General features: G+C 40.5%; 1 protein-coding gene across 1 annotated transcript in view; it reads left to right on the forward strand.

Annotated features, from left to right (window-relative positions):
- Positions 1-20199, forward strand: part of SETX (senataxin) — a 103235-nt gene that overhangs the window by 35116 nt on the left and 47920 nt on the right. The window contains exon 11 of the mRNA XM_011931431.1: positions 14097-14196. Within this exon, the coding sequence (XP_011786821.1) occupies positions 14097-14196 (100 nt within the window). The remainder of the gene's footprint in view (positions 1-14096; positions 14197-20199) is intronic.

A 20199-nucleotide genomic window follows, 5' to 3' on the forward strand; every position in this document is an offset into this window, starting at 1 on the left:
GTGTAACAGCCTCCCCAACCCCAGCACATCCTATCCTGGTTTTTCTCTCCTCCTTACTCAAGTAGAGTTGACAAACGATAAGATTCCCAGTTAAAATTTGAGAAAAACAGCAAATAATTCTTTAGTGTAAGCATTCAGTTGCATTTGGAATGATTTTTGTGTGTGTGTTTTCAAGGCAGGTAAGAGGTGGGAGCAAATTTTTACTTATTCCTCAAAAGAAATCTTTGAGAAGACAGTAAGACTCTTAAAACTAACAATGTTGAGGTAAATAGTCATGGTTCATCAACTTGATCTTTGAGTGCCTAGTGTGTGCCAAGTGCTCTTAGAAGTGTGGAAGTTGAAGTGGTGAACAAGACAGATGAGGTCTCTTCCCCTCTGGAAGTGACCATGTCAGATTGAGATAAAGACTCTAGTATGATCTAGAACGAAGGGGACAGGACACTTTCTGGAGAGATCAGATAACCTCTATGAGCAGATGATATTTACACTGAGACCCAATTGACTGGGAGTTAACTGTGGGTAGTATGTTCAGGCAGAGTGGAGTGCAAAGACAGTCTGGTAACAGTAAGATTGGAGTGTTGGAGAAGGAAGTGTAATGTACAAAGGGACAAGTCTACTACAAAAGAAGAGAAGTGAGTTGTTAATGCTGTACCTGGCGAGATAAATGGCTTTTATATGGCTTGAGTCAGTGTATCTTCATAAATGTGCTTTATGTTTAATCTTTTGATCAATTTGTGCCCCAAATTTTAGCCATTGTTGAGAGTTGCTTTATTATTTTTCCTTTTTCCTAAGGTACTTTTGTTTTAGCAGGAGTTGCTTTATTTTAGCTGGAAAGCACTAAATTGCTTAGAAGCCATTCATAACCCTATGAGGGATAGACACATACTTTTATTTCCTGAGTTAAAGATATTTATTAAGATTTATTTTCTTCAGGACATTTTTGTAGTCTCAGCTTTTTAAAAACAGAGTGAGCATAAGTTCCATTTGTACATATACAGAGTTTAAAATTGTCAAAGATTTCTATCTGGCCCATTATAAAGAACATCAGGCACCCCCATCCCCTAAGTAACTATTTTCTTTCTTTTTTTTTTGAGACGGGTGTCGCCCAAGCTGGAGTGCAGTGACGCAATCTCGGCTCACTGCAAGCTCTGCCTCCTGGGTTCACGCCATTCTCCTGCCTCAGCCTCCCAAGTAGCTGGGACGACAGTTGCCCGTCACCATGCCCGGCTAATTTTTGTATTTTTAGTACAGGCAGAGTTTCACCATGTTAGCCAGGATGGTCTCAATCTCCTGACCTCGTGATCTGCCCGCCTCGGCCTCCCAAAGTGCTGGGATTACAGGCGTGAGCCACTGTGTTGGACCCCAAGTAACTATTTTCTATTCTTAATGAGTCGTTTGGAAATTTCTTTCCATATTTATTTATTTATTTTTTTTTTGAGACAGTGTCTCACTCCTGTCCCCCAGGCTGGAGTACAGTGGTGCAATTATGGCTCACTGCAGCCTCAACCTCTTGGGCTCAGGTGGTCCTTCCATCACAGTGTCTTGAGTAACTGGGACTACAGGCTCACACCATAATGTCCAGCTAATTTTTGTATTTTTAGTAGATGCAGACTTTTTCCCATGTTGCCTAGGCTGGTCTCAAACTACTGGACTCAAGCAATCCACCTGCCTTGGCCTCTCAAAGTGCTACGATTATAAGCGTGAGCCATCGTGCCTGGCCTTCCTTCCATATTTCTGAATAACATTCCCATATTGTAGCTCCTTGATTTTTCAGTTTTAGGCGTTTCTATTTCCTGCTTCAGGAACTACCCCTGGTCCCCACCCAACCCTTGCACACACCCTTCCTGTTCCCTCATCCTCATTAGGTGATTGTCTTGAAATTTTTAGATGCATTTTTGTTATTTTGACTATGTGAAAGATATCTTCAGCTAAGCCATGTAGTATGCTGTAATTGCCTTTCCATTTCCTTCCAAACTCTGTGTTTTCCTTGGATTTATTGTTTTATGTGTTTATTTAATTTTGTACTTATTAATGCCAGGCAGTCTTTTTTTGAATGTTTAAGTCTCTCATGATCACATACTTTAGTTAATCTATAAATTTGTTCTGTGTGTGGTGCATGATGATATTCCTGAAATAGTAGTCCTTATCCTTGGGTTGGGTCCCAAGGGCTCCACCCCCGTCATCTTTCTTGGTCACTCATGTTAGCAAGGCCTGTCCTTCAGGCTTCCAGAGAAGAGGGTATATGGGAAGTACATTTTTGAAACCTTGTATATCTTAGAATTTCTTTAATCTTCTCATTTTCTTTAATTTTTTCTATCTTTCATCTCATTTTCTTTTTGTTCTCCTTTCTTGGAGGCCACCTCAACTTTTCTCCCAAATCCATTGAATTCTTTTTAGCGTATTTTTAGTTTCCTGGAACTCTGGTTCTCTGAATAGTCCTTTATTTTATGGATGTGGTATTTTTTATTAGCTAAAGTTTATTAATGATAATTTTAAAGTTAGCTAAAAGTTGTTCTCTTTTTGCATGGTTCCTGTCTCCCCAGTTGGTTTTTTCCTGTTCATTTGAGTGTTTATAGTCCTTTCTATTAATTCCTTTTTTTATGTGGTAATGATTTCTGGTGGTCTACTCACATTTAAGAACAGGAAACTCAAAAGTAGATTGGAACATTATTCATGGTAGCCAAAAAGTAGAAACAACCCAAATGTGTGTGTAGTTGATGAATGAATAAATAGGTCTGTTCATACAATGAATGGAATAATATTCAGCCATAAAGAGAAGTGAAGATCTGTGTCCACTAATGAACCTTGAAAACATTGTGCTAAGTGAAATAAGTCAGGTTCAGAAAGTCACATCTTGTATGATCCCATTCATATGTATTGTCCAGAATAGGCACATCTGTAGAGACAGAAAGATGAGTAGTTGTCAGGGGAAGGAAGGAGGTGGGAATTGGGATTGCTGATAGGTACAAGATTTCTTTTGGGGTGATGGAAATGCTGTGGAATGAGGTAGTGGTGATGGTTGCACGGCATAGTAAATAAAACCATAGTACTAAAAACCACTTTAAAATGGTGAATTTCATGTTGTGTGAAATGCTATCTCCATTTAAAAAATGTTACTTTAAAAAGAATAAATTTGATTAGCAACAAGTTAAGAAAGATGCCTAGGAAAACATGAAATCTTCAGATACTTTTACAAAAATGAACCCGTTTATGGTTGCACTCTGGAAGGCAAATGTGATCTGAAGGGTGCCATAGCATGGTAAAACCCAGCATTAGTTTCATTCTTTATGGTAAGGTTTTGCATTTAGGTGCAGTTATAATCTGTATTTTATTATATATATAAAAGATGAAAACACCAGAAGCTCTGAGTGAAAGGGTGGGCTTGTTGACCATTGGCACTTTATTACGAAGCCCCACCCCACCATTATGTCAGTGTCTTTTTTTCTTTTTTCTTCAGATGGAGTCTCACTCTGTTGCCCAGGCTGGAGTGCAGTGACCCTATCTCGGCTCGCCACAATCTCTGCCTCTTGGGTTTAAGCATTTCTCCTGTCTCAGTCTCCCGAGTAGCTGGGGCTACAGGTGCATACCACCACACCTGGCTAATTTTTGTATTTTTTTTTTTTTTTGAGACGGAGTCTCACTCTGTCGCCCAGGCTAGAGTGCAGTGGCATGATCTTGGCTCACTGCAAGCTCCACCTCCTGGGTTCATGCCATTCTCCTGCCTCAGCCTCCCAAGAAACTGGGACTACAGGCGCCCGCCACTGTGCCCAGCTAATTTTTTGTATTTTTTAGTAGAGACGGGATTTCACCATGTTGGCCAAGATGGTCTTGATCTCCTGACCTCGTGATCCACCCACCTCGGCCTTCCAAAATGCTGGGATTACAGGCATGAGCCATCGTGCCCGGCCCTAATTTTTGTATTTTTAGTAGAGACGAGGTTTTGCCATATTGGTCAGGCTGGTCTCGAACTCCTGACCTCAGGTAATCCACCCGTCTTGGCCTCCCAAAGTGCTGGGATTACAGGTGCAAGCCACTGCACCCAGCCTATCAGTGTCTTTACTCTTTATTTTTCTTGTCAAGTCTCAGTTCCCAAAAAAGAATCATCAGATATTTTACCTGGGAAGTGTAGGCATGGCAGGGAGCTGAGTATGGGAAGAGGGCTGAGATAGGAGTCAGGGAGGAGAGGTGTTCAAGCATTTGGTATATACACATTTACTTCTTTTTTTTTTTTTTTTTTTTTCCTACGTGGTATCCTCATCCTTGCTGTCTCCGAGGTCAGAGACTGCTTATCCTTTCTAGAGACAAAATCTCTTGTCATTTTTTGCTGGGACGAAGGAGCAATAGTTTCCTTCCAGCCATCCTTCTAGAGGTCTGTTGCTTCCCAGTTGGACTTCACATTCTTGGACTTGCTAAGTTAGTTCCATTCATCCCTCTGCTTTGCAGCTTCCAAAGTTTGGTTACTCTTGGCTCCTGTCCTTTTTGTTCTAATTGGTCAGTGCTGTTTTTAAAAGTCTCTTTAGTGTTTTAATGGGGTTTCAGGAGGGAAGGAAATGGTGTATGTTCAATCTACTTTGAAGTTACACCTTTCTTTTTAACCATACAATTTCAGCCATCTTGTTTAATCATTTCTGGTTTATACAGGCCAATAATTATTGGTTGTATTAAGATGCCTTGTTTAATTTTAGTTTTTAGTCTTTGTAATAAGTTGTGGGCTGTGGCGTCAACTGCAATCCTGAACCAAGAGTCACACCCTATTCTTGTTGTAATTTGATGCAATTTTACTTTCACTTTGTTAATGGGATGCTATAGTATGTACAGATTTTTTTTTTTTTCTGAGACAGAGTCTCACTCTGTCACCCAGGCTGGAGTGCAGTGGTGCGATCTCGGTTCACTGCCAGCTCTGGCTCCTGGGTTCACGCTATTCTCCCTCCTCAGTCTCCTGAGTAGCTGGGACTATAGGCGCCTGCCCCCAGGCGTCTGCCACCACATCTGGCTAATTTTTGTTTTTGTTTTTGTGTTTTTAGTAGTGACGAGGTTTCACTGTGTTAGCCAGGATAGTCTCAGTCTTCTGACTTCATGATCCGCTCGCCTCAGCCTCCCAAAATGCCGGGATTACAGGTGTGAACCACCATGCCCGGCCTAGACTTTTTTTTGGGGGGGTTACCAAATTTGGTTTATATCCTATTTAGAACCTGAAACATAGGTTTAATTATTTGGTTATGTTTATTGCAAGTGAATTATCCCTCACAAAAGACAAATGAGAACAGATTCAGCTTTTAGAAGTGAGTCTTTTGTATATTGATGTGACTGGAAGAAGAATTTTTTTTGATCGTTGTATTTAACACATAAAAGTGTTAATTGGATACATGTGCACTGTTTTGCCAGGGACCAATTTTTTTGCAGTCAGTTGTGGCAACTACTCTTTTATTTTAAAACTTAGATGTGCTTTCTGTTTCCTGCAGTCCTCCACTGTTACTCTATTGTGTAGAGGTCACTGTAGGTTGCCTGGACACGGAGCAGGCAGGCAAGGAGTACTTTTCTTGGGCACCAACTTCGATTCTCAGTGCCCAGTAGGGAGGTGGCTCTATTTGGCCAATTTCAGACAAGATTGAGTGAATTTAGGGTGGTATGGCTATAGACGCTTTGGCTAATTTCAGATTGTAATCAGTTCTGTGGAGGAAACAAATAGGCCGATATGATGAATTGTTGTGAGTGGCGATATTGGGAGGCTGCTCTTGAGACCTGGCTGAGATCCAGAAGAAGAAAGTATGTAATGTAATGTAATATAATGCCATGAAATGTAATGCCATGAGATGCCATGAGATAGGAACTGAGTCTTACGAAGAAAGAGATTAGGCTGGTATGGTTGAAGTGAAGTAGCTGATAAGGGGTAAAGAGAAATGAAATAAGATTGGAGAAATAAGAGCCAGATACAGCCCTGTGAGCTGCAGGTTGATGTTTCGTTCTCAGTTCAGTGAGAAGGTACTGAAAGCTTTTTATTTGGTTGGTCATTTAGACTGGGGGAATAGTAACATAACACCAGTTGATGTTTTTTACACACCATTTGCTGTTGCTATGTGGAGAGTAATCTGTGGAAAGGTAAGCATAAATGCAGTTGACCAGTCAAGGGGCTACTATAGTAGCCCAGGAGAAAGATGGTGGTGGCTTGATTTGGGTGGTAGCTGTAGAAATGGAGAGGATTTCAATATATTGGGGGTAAATTTTGGACAGAGTACTTAGAAGACTTGGTGATAGAATTGGTGGGGGAGTTTAACAAGGGAGGATGATTCTGAAGTTTTTGGCTTAAGCCTCTGGTTAGATTGTGATGCTGTTTACTTGAGGTCAAATGATCATGGGTTAATTGCCCTCTCTTCTGGGAGTGACATTGCTAAAGCCAGGGAGTGTAGTTGAAGATGTTAAACTGATATATATTGTGAGAAACTCTGGGGCAGCCTAGGATGTGATTGGGTTCTTGGGATGGGAAGGAAATAGTAAGTACAGCAGACTAGAATTCCTATAGATGGGAATTAAAGTAGAAAGGAATTTCTTAGGTTTTCCCCCTTTTTTTCTTCCCCTCATTACCCTGGACTAGAGTACTACCCTTATGTTACTTTGTGGTGCAGGGCAGGAAAGTTGCAACTAGCTCATGTCTGCCAAAAGCAGTGGGTAGCATTAGGGTGGCATTGTATCCCAGCTCCTATGAGAAGTAATTAACATTGGACATAGTTGGATTGCTTCGTTCTTGAAAGTTCACTTGTTCCCTCCCATCCCTAAGGCTGAATTACTGTAACCAAGGAAGTCAGAATTCAGAAAGGTAAGTATCAGGGTAGACTTAGAGATTATAATACTGAAATGCTTATTCCCAGAGTTGTATCCCCATGACTCTCTACCCTACTCATCAGTAGAGATACAGAAGCTAGGTGGTGCTAGGCTATAGCCACTTGTTCTGCAGTGTTCTTTTGTACCTGATGTGCCTGGTCTCCCTGGGGAGCATGCATTCAGAGGGGAACATCTGCATTTCCTGTCTGGAGTATAGTCACTGTAAGAGAAAAGTAACAAACTGAACAATGTGGAGCAGATAAAGCAAAATTACTGGAATAGTCAGAATAAGATTTAGCTAAAAGCATATTAAATATCTCAAAGAAAGAGCATGGTGGAAACATGAAGCAAGAAGGAGAAATCATAAAGAACAACAAACAGGAGCTGCTTGGGGATAGAGGACACAATCGTTAGAGAACTCAGTAAATGGAGTGGCTAGTACATGGATACAACTGAAGAATGTGTAGGCAAGCTAGAATGTCCACTCAGATTCCCACAAGTTATCACGAAAGGATAGAAGCAGAAAATAGAAAAGAAAAAGCAATAAAGTGGATAGAGAAGTGTTAATATATGTGTAATAAGGATCTCAGAGGAAGAGAAAAAAAAAGTATAAGACCAAGATTTTCTTTTTTTTTTTTTTTTTTTGAGACAGAGTCTCGCTCAGTTGCCCAGGCTGGAGTGCAGTGGCTGGATCTCAGCTCACTGCAAGCTCCGCCTCTTGGGTTTACGCCATTCTCCTGCCTCAGCCTCCTGAGTAGCTGGGACTACAGGTGCCCGCCACCTCGCCCGGCTAGTTTTTTGTATTTTTTAGTAGAGCTGGAGTTTCACCGTGTTAGCCAGGATGGTCTCGATCTCCTGACCTCGTGATCCACCCGTCTCGGCCTCCCAAAGTGCTGGGATTACAGCTTGAGCCACCACGCCCAGCCAAGACCAAGATTTTCTTAGAGAAGGAGTCGAGAGTTGAGATTGAGAGGGCTTTTAATGCCAAGGGAATATAACTGAATGAGTGTATACATAAACAGCTATATCGAGACCTTTAGAATGTATTTAAAGACGTAAGTTCCGGGAACAGTGTTACCTGTCAGAAATTTAAAAAAGCTAGAAAGGTTTAAGATGAAAAAATGGAAAAAGATTGCCAGGTGCAGTGGCTCGTACCTGTAATACGAGCATTTTGGGAGGCAGAGGCCAGAGGATCGTTTGAGCTTGGAAATTTGAGACCAACCTGGACAACAAAGTGAGACCCCGTCCCTTTTTTAAAAATAGGAAAATTATACGGCAAACAAACATGAACCAAAGAAGGCTGGAGTTGCAGGTTTACAATCAACATTTACTTTAACATGAGAACAATTCAGAGGGGCAAAGACACTAGATACCAGTAAAAGGAACAGTTACCCAAGCATATACAATTGATTGTGAACATGTATGTATATAATAATTCAAAATAGACGAAGCAACAATTGATGGAACAGTTGTAGATGACAGCTGCTATAGATATTCAGTGATATAGTTCATTAAAATGACAAAAGTGGAGCAATGAATAATTGGAAGAGACACGGTTCTGATCATTTGCAGATGACCTACATAGAAACCCCAGTAGCATCAATATTTGGGCACAAGATGGATGTGCAAAAAAATAAGTCGTGTCCCTCTGTAGCAGCAATAGCCAGTTAGAAAATATGAAAGAAAATACCATGGTAACTGGAACTGCATACCTATTAGTAATTAGTCTAATGATGAATGCATGAGACATTTATGAAAAACACTTTAAACTATTTTAAAGGTGATGAAGATGTTTAGTCTTTTGTTCAAAATGGAGAGGTGCTATGTTCATGGATGAGACAGCTTCACATTGTAAAGATGTGAGTTCTTTCTGAATTCATTTATAAATTTGATGTAGTTCAAGTTAAAATCCCAGCAGGATTGTTTTGAGGTGATTGATAGACTTATTTTAAAATCTGTAAGGAAAAGCAAAATGTATTATAATAAAGTCACTTTGAAAAGAACAGCGTAACTATGGCGGCGGGGAATGATACTTGCCTTATCTGCTATGAAGCTGTTTCAAAGCCATAGTAATAGACACGTATGAGAGTGGCACAGGGCAGGCAGATAATCGGAGAAACAGTGGGAGACCCTTTAGCTCCTAAGAAGGAACTCTTCCTTCTTGCCTATGTGTCAGTGTTAGATAAAATGAGATAAATAGGACATCACAAATCAGTGGGGAAGGGATAGGTCGTTAGAGGAAACTGGCCCACTTCACTGGGGAAAAAACAAATTAGGCTAAGATTCATACTTTATAGCATGTAAACTGGTTAAATCATGTTTGGAAAGTAAAACTAAATGAATTGAAGAAAATATCAGAAAACATGTCAGTTTAGGTGATGAAGGTAATCATAAAAACAAAAAGCATTAGCCACATTAATGGATTAATGAGTATTAATGGATTTTATTCTGTCAAAGTTAATGTCTTTTTAGTGAAGGACTCTATATTTGGAGTCAACAGATAGGAAGAAGAGAGTTTTAAAACATTCCTCAACTGGCAAGAGATTAGTAGCTGAAACACGCAAAGCACTTTGTAAATCAACAGCAAAAAACGGAAATCAGTAGAAGATGGACAACAAATAGTTTGCAGAAGGGAAAACTTGGTGTTAATAAATATATGAAGTGTTACTGAAAGGAGGAAAGGAAGTTAAAATAACAGGTGAGCAAAAGTCTGTGATCCTTTATGATCTAGCAGTCTTATCCCTGCATAGGCTCACTAGAAGAACGTATACACGTCTGTCCATAAGGGATCTATGTCTTGGATGTCATTTATAGGATATAGAGTTGGAGCTGATTAAAAGGATGGATGAATAAAATGCTGTTTCATACTAAAGAGCACTATGTGAGTCAGTCCCAGAAGACTTAAAAGTTGGTTGAAAACACAAAACACCTAGTTTATAGTAGAATACTATTTGTCTAAATCTCTCTCACGCACAGCCCTTCTGGATTTTTAGTTATACTAACACAGCTGTAGTGGATACCTAGGGTGGAGGTTGTCATGGAAGTGGAATCAGTCAGGGATACAGGAGAAGTCAAATGATGAGGGCGTTGCATAGACTCTTGACAGTGCATCACAAACCGGAGATTTGGATTAGCGCTACCTGAGATGGGTAAGGAAAAATAACAGCAAGGAGGTCATCACTGAGTCTGATGGGTGGGCGATTTTTGTGTAGCAGTTGTTAAGTCAGAAACCAGATGTAAAAGAAGTGAGTGGAAGGAGTGTTTTGAAAACACACGTGTTGATGGGGAGCAGGAAAAGGGGGGCACTAAGCTGAATGGTCATTTAGAGAGAAGGAAGGGTTTTGTTTATTGTTGACAGGGTTTTCTTAGAGCAATTTCAGTGTGTATGCTCATGGGAATGAGCAATGGGCAGGAAGAAACTGATGCAAGAAAATGGATAATTCTAGGAATTTTAAGTCCTCAAGGGAAGAGGGATCCAGGACAGAAATCAGAGAGTTTGCCTTAGACTTGTGTAATGAAAGGGGGCAGGACATGGAAATGAATGTCAGTTGCTTTGTCTGTTTTGGGGTTTGTGTTTGGCTGTCTTATGTAAGGCAAGGACAGTCTCGGTTATTGGGAGCCAGTGCTGCAGGAACTTCTTTGCCCCAGTGAAACAGCTATTGTTTTAATAATGTAATTTTTTGGCCAGGCACAGTGGCTCATACCTGTAATCCCAACACGGGAAGGCCAACGCAGGCGGATCATCACTTGAGGTCAGGAGTTTGAGACCAGCCTGGCCAACTTTGGTGAAACCCTGTCTCTACTAAAAATACAAAAATTAGCCGGACATGGTGGTAGGCACCTGTAATCCCAACTACTCAGGAGGCTGAGGCAGGAGAATTGCTTGAACCTGGGAGGTGGAGGTTGCAGTGAGCCAAGGTCATGCCACTTTATTTCAGCCTGGGCAACAGAGCAAGACACTGTCTTAAAAAATAAAAAATAATAAAAATAATGATGATAATAATTTTTTAAAGATAATTTTCTTGGGATCACATACACACAAAACCTCATTATAACCAAACAGTGTATTTAGTCTATGTGGAAATATTTTTATCAAAACATAATATTTATTTGATCTGAAAAATGTTAAATTATTAAATTATTAGGAACAGCCAGTTTTGTAGAATAATCTGTTCTTAGTTACTGGGGAAAAAGAGAACTCAGACCTCCTTTGAAGATGAGGCCTGACTGGGTATCTGTCTTTCCTGTCTGGAGTGGGAAGAAAAGGGACATAGTTTGCTGCTTTGAAGTGATAGTGCTTTGTGAGATTGTTACAGCATTACCACTGACCTTTAATACTTGGAAAGCTAGCCAGACTTGGTGGCTCACATCTGTAATCCCAGCGCTTTGGGAGGCCAGGGTGGGTAGATTACCTGAGGTCAGGAGTTTGAGACCAGCGGGCCAACATGGTGAAACCCTGTCTCTACTAAAAATACAGAATTTGGGCCAGGCGTGGTGGCTCATGCCTATAATGCCAGCACTTTGGGAGGCCAAGGCAGGTGGATCACTTGAGGTCGGGAGTTCAAAACCAGCCTGAACAACATGGAGAAACCTTGTCTCTACTAAAAATACAAAATTAGCCAGGCGTGGTGGTGGGTGGCTATAATCTCAGCTACTCAGGAGGCTGAGGCAGGAGAATCACTTGAAGCCAGGAGGTGGAGGTTGTGGTTACGTGAGATTGCGCCATTGCACTCCCGCCTGGGCAACAAGAGCGAAACTCTGTCTCCAAAAAATAAAAAGTGAGCCGGGCATGGTGGCGCATGCCTGTAGTCCCAGCTAATGGGAGGCTGAGGCGGCAGAATAGCTTGAACCCGCGAAGCTGAAGTTGTAGTGAGCGGAAATCGTGGCATTGCACTCCAGCCAGAGCAACAAGAGTGAAACTCCATCTCAGAAAAAAAAAAAAAAAAAAATTGGAAAGCCACTGTATATTCATCTCTGTTCAGTGTATTCTGAATGTTCTTATGTTCAGAGAGCTTGTTTTCTTTTTATTGTTTATTTTTTACAGCAGCTGACACCTTTTGAAAGGAGTACGTTTTCTAACCATCTGCATGATTTTTCATCCTCTGAACCTAGTTGATTACGTTTAACTTTGATAATGCTCTGATGGATCACAAACGTACACTTGTTCGTACTTTGAACAGTTATTTAGTGTGAAACTACTAGCTCATGCAATTTATGATTTCTTAATTTCCCAGGGCCCCATGAGTTATGAAACAGATAAACCTGTAACTGCATCAAATGTAGAAAGCTGTGAATTATGTAGTATATTGAGTATCTATTCATTAGGACTTTTTACCTAGCTAAGTTTCTCTTTGATAGCTCCGGAATTTCAGCTATCTTTAGTCGGTCATTATAGCTTGACTATAAGAGATCCACTTAATCTCTGGTTCATGGGATTGCTGAAATTATTAGGCCCAAATAATTTCAAACTGAAAGGATCTGCCCTCCTTTTTCCAAGATGAAAACTACCTAGGATCTTCTGGGTACTCTTATCTTTGTCGTACACACTAGGATGCTTTTTTCTTTTTTTTTTTTTTTGAGACGGAGTCTCGCTCTGTCGCCCAGGCTGGAGTGCAGTGGCCGGATCTCAGCTCACTGCAAGCTCTGCCTCCTGGGTTTACGCCATTCTCCTGCCTCAGCCTCCCGAGTAGCTGGGACTACAGGCGTCTGCCACCTCGCCTGGCTAGTTTTTTGTATTTTTTAGTAGAGACGGGGTTTCACCGTGTTAGCCAGGATGGTCTCGATCTCCTGACCTCGTGATCCGCCCGTCTCGGCCTCCCAAAGTGCTGGGATTACAGGCTTGAGCCACCATGCCCGGCACACTAGGATGCATTTTAACAGCTTTATTAAAGTATACTATACCATAAAAGGTACCCTTTTAAGGTGTATAATTGAATGGTTTTTTTAAGTAAATTTATAGTTGTATAGCCATCACCACAACCCAGTTTTAGAACATTTCCATTGACCTAAAACAATCCCTTCTGCCCATTGGTAGTCATTCTTCATTCCTACCACTAGCCCTAGGCAAACACTAATCTCCCATCTGTCTATAAATCTGCCTCTTCTGGAAATGTCACATACATAGAAGTGTACGTATGTGGTCTTTTGAATCTGGCTCCTTTCATTTCATATAATCTTTTTGAAGCCCATCCATGTTGTAGCATTTATTAATAGGCCATGGCTTTTTATTGCCAAATGAGATTCTGTTGTATGGATATATTACATTTGTTTATGCGTTCACCAGCTGATGGACATTTGGGTTGTTTCCAGGTTTTGGTGATTGTAAATAATGCTGTGAACATAGAATGTGCTTTTGATGATGATTCTATGGAGTTTTACTGTAGGGTACTCTGGGTGATACAAACTGATCATGACTATCATGGTCCAGAGTCTGACCGTACTAGTGGATAACACAGATTCAGTATTGTTTTGTTCCCTGTCCATAGCGTAACCCTTGTGGAGTCTTGGTCGGTTAACCAGTGTGCAAAAGCAGTTCAGCACCAATAATCTTTGATGATAAGTTTCTTCAGAGGAACTGAAGGCTAGTTGTTGATTTAAATACTTAATGACTAACTGTTACATTTAGACAAAACCCTTCTTAGGGCCCAAAAGGTAATATATTTGTTAGTTTTTTAAGACGTGAAAGCTATTATGACTTTTTTATACTAGTAGTCTTCCTAAATTTGGGATTGGAAAGTCTTATTTCTCAGAAGATCCTTAAGGATACTTCTGAGTTTGGAGCTTTGACAAATTGGAAGATAGGTATAGAGCATTTTATAAACTGGCAGGATGACATGTTGGTAAGAAATCCCTAAGGTTTGCAACAAATCTAGGTCCTTTTGGACTTGTGAGCTAGCTGACCTGGTTGGGAAATAACATTCTACTGGAGCTGTCCCACAGTACATTATGCACTGCTGGAAATGCTCCACATCTGCGCACAGCGGAGCAGCCACAGATGGCTGTCGAGCTCTACAAGTGTGACTAGTTTGACTGAAGAACAGAATTTTTATTTTTTAACATTTTAATTAAATGTAAATAACTAAATGTAGCTAATGGCTACTGAATTGGACAGGACAGTTCCAGATAATTTTATTAACCCACCGCGAATCAATTTTTAGTTTCTGTTACCTAGATTCTAGGTTCTGGATTTTACTGTTGCTTAACTTTGGAAAATGTTACTATTTAGCATCACTTTCCAGGAATGTTGCTTTCTTAATTTGCTTTTGTGCTTTGTGTAGGTGGCGCAGGAATGGCTCAACTCTCCAAATAGAGAGAATTTCTATCAGTTGCAAGTACGAAAATTTCCTGCTGATTATATAAAATACTGGGAGTTTGCGGGTAAGTTTTTTCTTATGCAACTTGGAATATATGATACAAATAATTTGGGATTTCTAAGTAAGAGGAGATAGCATTATTTGAATTTGGGGGACAAATTTTCTAAGCTGAATTTGTGACTACTTAGAATATGTTTTAAGTCTTAATGAGGATAGTTACTGGGACAATTATGAATGTAAAATTCATTATTTTTTTCCCACTCTGTAGTTAGAATACTATAGGCTGAATTGTCAGTGGAGGCTGGGAATGGGAGAGACGGTGAGTGGAGGGCTTTGGTGGGGGTGTTGCAGTAATAGTCTTTACAGATTCTGAGTAAATCTTCCTGGCATCTCTTTTTTCATTTCATGATTGATCTGAACCACATACCACTTTTATATACTAGTTATAAATACACCAAACATTCAGAACTCTTTAAAATAAAATGAGTAAGTCCTCTTTTTACCCCCAACCCCCATCCATCCTACCCTGTAGATGTGTTTAAAAAAAAAATGAGGCTGGGCGCAGTGGCTCACCCCTGTAATCCCAGCACTTTGGGAGGCCGAGGCGGGCGGATCACCATGTCAAGAGATTGAGACCATCCTGGCCAACATGGTGAAACCCCATCTCTACTAAAAATGCAAACATTAGCCACGTGTGGTGGTGGGTGCCTGTAAGTCCCAGCTGCTTGGGAGGCTGAGGCAGGAGAGTCACTTGAACCAGGGAGGCAGAGTTTGCAGTGAACCAAAATAGCGCCACTGCATTCCAGCCTGGCAATAGAGCGAGACTGTCTCAAAAACAAAAAACAACAACAACAACAAGAATTATATGTTATATTGTATTATATACTATATTCTTATAGTAAAGCTAAAGAAACAAATTATAAGAGAAGATATATTTATTCATTAAGTGAAATGGATCATCATAAAGGTCTACATCTTTATCACTGTCACGCTCAGTAGACAAATGAAGAGGAGGAGGGATTTGTCTTACTCTCAGGAGTGGCAGAGATGGAAGAAAGCTATGAATGAGTGGACCTGCGCACTTCAAACCCATGTTGTTCAAGTGTCAGTTGTGCATTGAGATGCAGTAGCCACAAAGCAGAAAGAAAGCAGGTGTTTGGCGGGACCATATCATTTTCACACACGGTTTAGTAACAGTGAGCCATTTTTATTAGGGAATAATGAGAACTGTCCTAAAATCTAAGTTCCTAGATACCAGCCAAGGGGCAGCCTCTCAAGCAGGTCTTTCAAAGGCTAGCATGCCTGCTGTGTTAACTCTTTTTTGCATAGCATGTTATGAATAATGCTGCTGTAATCACCCATGTATCTCTTAGTGTTCTTCTGAACGCATTTTTGTTCAGTTTATATCCAGAAGTAGATTGTGGAGTATTAGGGTGTGTAGAAGTTCAACTTCAGTAAATAATGCCAAGCCTGTTGTACAAAATTATATTCCACCAGCAGTGTATGAGAAGTTGCATTGTTCCGTGTCTTCAGCAACACATTTGTATAGATTGCTTTGAGATTTTTAGCTATTGGGCTGTGTGTATTGATGGTGTTTTATGGGCTTTTGTAATGTCCTTATTAGGGAGATTGAGCATCTTTTCATATATTTAGTAGCTGTCTTAGTAACCTCCTTTGGAAAGTGCCTGTTCAAGGCTTTTGTTCATTTTCTGTTGTCTTTTTTTCAGTTGATTTGTAGGAGTTCTTTATATAATCGGGTAGAAGTCATTTCCTCACTTTGACTTGCATTCTGACTCTTTTTAGTGATGTCTTAAGAATTCCTTTTTCATTCTTATTGAGAATTGCTTATTTGAACATAGTAAATACATCAGTCTTTTATTGTTAGTGCTCTGTGTCCCGTTTCTTAAATAAAGAGTAAGAAATCTTTCTCTGCTGCAGGGTGCAAATTACATTCTCTTGCCTTCCTTTGCCCCCACCCCCATCACCCATGGATCAGGATCTCTCTTACCTTCTAGAACAAAGGTTAGCAAACTACAGCTTGCAGATCCACCTACCCCACGTATTGTTTTTTGTATTGCCCTAGGGTACGTTTTTTACGTTCTTTTTTTTTTCTTAAATGTAGAGATGGGGTCTTGTGCTGTTGCCCAGGCTGATCTCAGACTCCTGGTCTCAAGTGATCCTCCTGTGTCATCAACCTGCTGAAGTGCTGGGATTACAGGTGTGAGTCACCTCGCCCAGCTGGTTTTTACTTTTTTAAAGCTTTATAGAAAAGAGAATGTAACAGGCATTATGTGTAGTCCCACAAGCCTATCTAGCCCTTTACAGAGGAAATTTGGGAACTCCTTTTCTAGAAGCTTTGTTGTTTTGTTTGTGACTGAGGTATGTGGGTTGAGTTCCATTTTTTTTTTTCCCCAAGTAGAGGTGTAATTATCCCAGTGCTATTTATTGAAAGACCATTTGTGCTTCACTGCACTGCTATGTTTGTTATGAGTCTAGAGTCCACTTAATGTCTGGGCATCAGTCTGTTCTTCTTGAGATCATTTGCCTACCCTTGTGCTCATATCATGTTGTTTACTTTATCTAGCTTTATATAAGTTTTAATAACTCATAGAGCAAGTCCTCCTACCTTGTTTTATTTTGTTTGTTTTGTTTTTTGAGATGGAGTCTTGATCTGTCGTCCAGGCTGGAGTGCAGTGGCACGATCCCGGCTCACTGCAACCTCTGCTTCCCAGGTTCAAGCGATTCTCCTCCCTCAACCTCCCGAGTAGCTAGGACCACAAGTGTGCACCACTATGCCCGGCAAATTTTTGTATTTTTAGTAGAGACAGGGTTTCACCATATTGGCCAGGCTGGTCTCGAACTCCTGGCCTCAAGTGATCTGCCCATCTTGGCCTCCCAGAGTGCTGGTGTGAGCCACAGTGCCTCACTCCCTTCTACCTTGCTCTACTTTTTGAGTGCTGTGGCTATTCTTGGCCCTTTGTATTTCCATATAAATTATAGAGGAAAAGAAGTGGAAATTTGGGAAGAATTGACAACTTTTACTACTTTCTAATTAATGAATAAGGTATATGTCTTCAATTATTTGGTTTAAATTTTTCTCAGTGTTTTATAGTTTTCTGTGGAGAGGTTTTGCATGTCATCTATTGTTAGTCATTTGTAACTATGTTAGTGAATATCTCTAAAAAATAAGAAAAGTAACAGTCATACCTAAAAAGTTACCAGTAATCGCTTCATATCAGTCAGTGTTCAAATTTTCAATTATCTCATAACACTTTTTTTCAGCTTAAGATCCAAATTAGTCCACCCAAAGGCAAGTTAGTCCACCCAGTGGCATTACTTGATAGGTCTTTTTGAACTAGAATTCTCTCATTTTCTTCTCTTGCAATTTTTTTGTTGAAAAAATTGAGTTAATTTTATAGTTAATCATGGTCTGGATTTTGCTGATATCGCATCCCCTTGGTGGTGTTTAGAGTGTCTGTATCCTCTGTGTGTTTCCTGTAAATTGATAGTTGGAGCTAGAGAATTGATCCAATTCAGGTAAATTTTTATTCGTTTTTGGCAAAACCGTTTTGTAGTTGGTCATATGTTCCATCAGCAGCAGCAGGTACATGATACCTAGTTTATTTTTCTGATAATCACAGCTGCTTGCACTTAGTTATTAATTCATTAAAGGGAGCAAAATGGTGACACTTTAATTATTTTATGTTAGCTGGAATACTTCTCTAGAGAGAAAATTCTCTACTTCCATTTGGTTACTCGGTAGTATAGTTTATAAAGGAAAGGCAGTATAAATACTTGACACTTGATCACTTTTCAGAATAATGAGTTTAATTCACTAGTAGTCCAGGTGCAGTGGCTCACGCCCTGTAATCCCAGCACTTTGGGAGGCCAAGGTGGGCAGATCACCTGAAGTCAAGAGTTCAAGACCAGCCTGGCTTGTCAGCAAAACCCCGTCTCTACTGAAAATACAAAAATCAACCAGACATGGTGGCGCATGCCCATAGTCCCAGCTAATACGGAGGCTGGGGCAGGAGAATTGCTTGAACCCTGGAGGCAGAGGTTGCAGTGAGCTGAGATCGTGCCACTGCACTCCAGCCTGGGAGACAGAGCAAGACTCCGTCTCAAAAAAGAAAAAATAATTCACTAGTAAGTGCCAGTGGTGACTGGTAAGCTTAAAAAAAGAACTGTGAATGCACGGATTGGTATGCTTGTGTTTCAGTCCATTTCAGTCAGCTCCTTTTAGTTGGCTCTGAGGCTATGTGCTGTGACAGGATGTTCCAAGTTCATCATATATATTGTTTTTATCCCGTAACTGAACTTCCAGTTTTCTAAGGAGCCTTGCTGTATTTTAGTTGAAAGTGGTATTTCAACACCAATCTGGGCATGCTATATGCTGTTAGTGGGTAATACATCTAAACATAAGGATACATAAAGATTGTAAGTAAAAGATAATTATGCATATCCAAATTAAAACTTATTTAATTCTGTTAATATCAAACTAAATAGACATTAAGGCAGAAAGCATTATTATTATTGTTGTTATTATTATTATTATTATTTTGAGACAGTCTTGCTCTGTCGCCCAGGCTGGAGTGCAGTGGCCGATCTTGGCTCACTGCAACCTCTGCCTCCCGAGTTTAAGCGAATCTCCTGCCTCAGCCTCCTGAGTAGTGGGGATTACAGGCACTCACCACCGTGCACAGCTAATTTTTGTATTTTTAGTAGAGACGGGGTTTTGCCATGTTGGCCAGGCTGGTCTCAAACTCCTGACCTCAGGTGACCCGCCTGCCCCAGCCTCCCAAAGTGCTGGGATTACAGGCGTGAGCCACCACGTGCAGCTCAGAAAGCATTATTTGAGATAAAAAGGGAGTATTTTGGTTCAACAGAAGATACGACAATTCTGAATGCATATACCTAATAAAGAGCTGGACACAGTAGCCTGTGCCTCTGTAGTCCCTGCTATGCAGTAGGCTGAGGCAAGATCACTTGAGCCCAGGAGTTTGAGGCTGTTGTGTGTTATGATCACATATGTGAATAGTCACTGCACTCAAGCCTAGGTGACATTAACAAGACCCTGTCTCTAAATAAATAAATCAATCAAATGATAGAACTAGAGTATACTTTTTACATATATATGACTTTTGAACAATTAAATCAACAAAGATGAATTTTAAAAAGCAAAACTTTAAAAAGAAATACAATTGAAGTAAGTGAACCTAATTATATTTTAAATTGGTCATATACATAACCCACAGAGAAAAAAATGATACAAGTACTTTTAGAAATAGTAGCCTTGAGGCCGAGACAGGTGGATCACGAGGTCAGGAGATCGATACCATCCTCGCTAACACGGTGAAACCCCGTCTCTACTAAAAAAAAATACAAAAAACTAGCCAGGCGAGGTGACAGGCACCTGTAGTCCCAGCTACTCGAGAGGCTGAGGTAGGAGAATGGCGTGAACCCAGGAGGCGGAGCTTGCAGTGAGCTGTGATTCGGCCACTGCACTCCAGCCTGGGTGACAGAGCAAGACTCCATCTCAAAAAAAAAAAAAAAGAAAAGAAATAGTAGCCTTGGCTGGGCACAGTGGCTCACACCTGGAATCCTAGCACTTTGGGAGGCCAAGGCTGTTGGATCACCTGAGGTCGGGAGTTTGAGACCAGCCTGGCCAACATGGTGAAACCTCGTTTTTACTAAAAATACAAAATTAGTCGGATGTGGTGGCACACGCCTGTAATCCCAGCTATTAGGGAGGCTGATGCAGGAAAATTGCTTGAATGCAAGAGGCAGAGGTTGCAGTGAACCGAGATTGCGCCATTGCACTCTATCCTGGGTGACAACAGCTAAAATTTGTGAGATTTGTTGTCAGTAGTGGAACTGGCTTAGTATTAGTAGTTTTTAAATGATTTTGTGTATTGTAAAATAGAGCTAATGTGTAAGAAAGCTGGTGTTGGGAGGCAGGGTTCCTTTGTTATGGGAGAAGGGAAGTTACATGGGATGGAGTAGGGTGATGAAGAATCCTATGGGGTTGGATTTGCCTTGGAGGAATTAATTTTTTTTTTTTTTTTTT

This window comes from Colobus angolensis, unplaced genomic scaffold (assembly GCF_000951035.1).
Source record: "Colobus angolensis palliatus isolate OR3802 unplaced genomic scaffold, Cang.pa_1.0 Scaffold9, whole genome shotgun sequence".
NCBI classification, from domain to species: Eukaryota; Metazoa; Chordata; class Mammalia; order Primates; family Cercopithecidae; genus Colobus; species Colobus angolensis.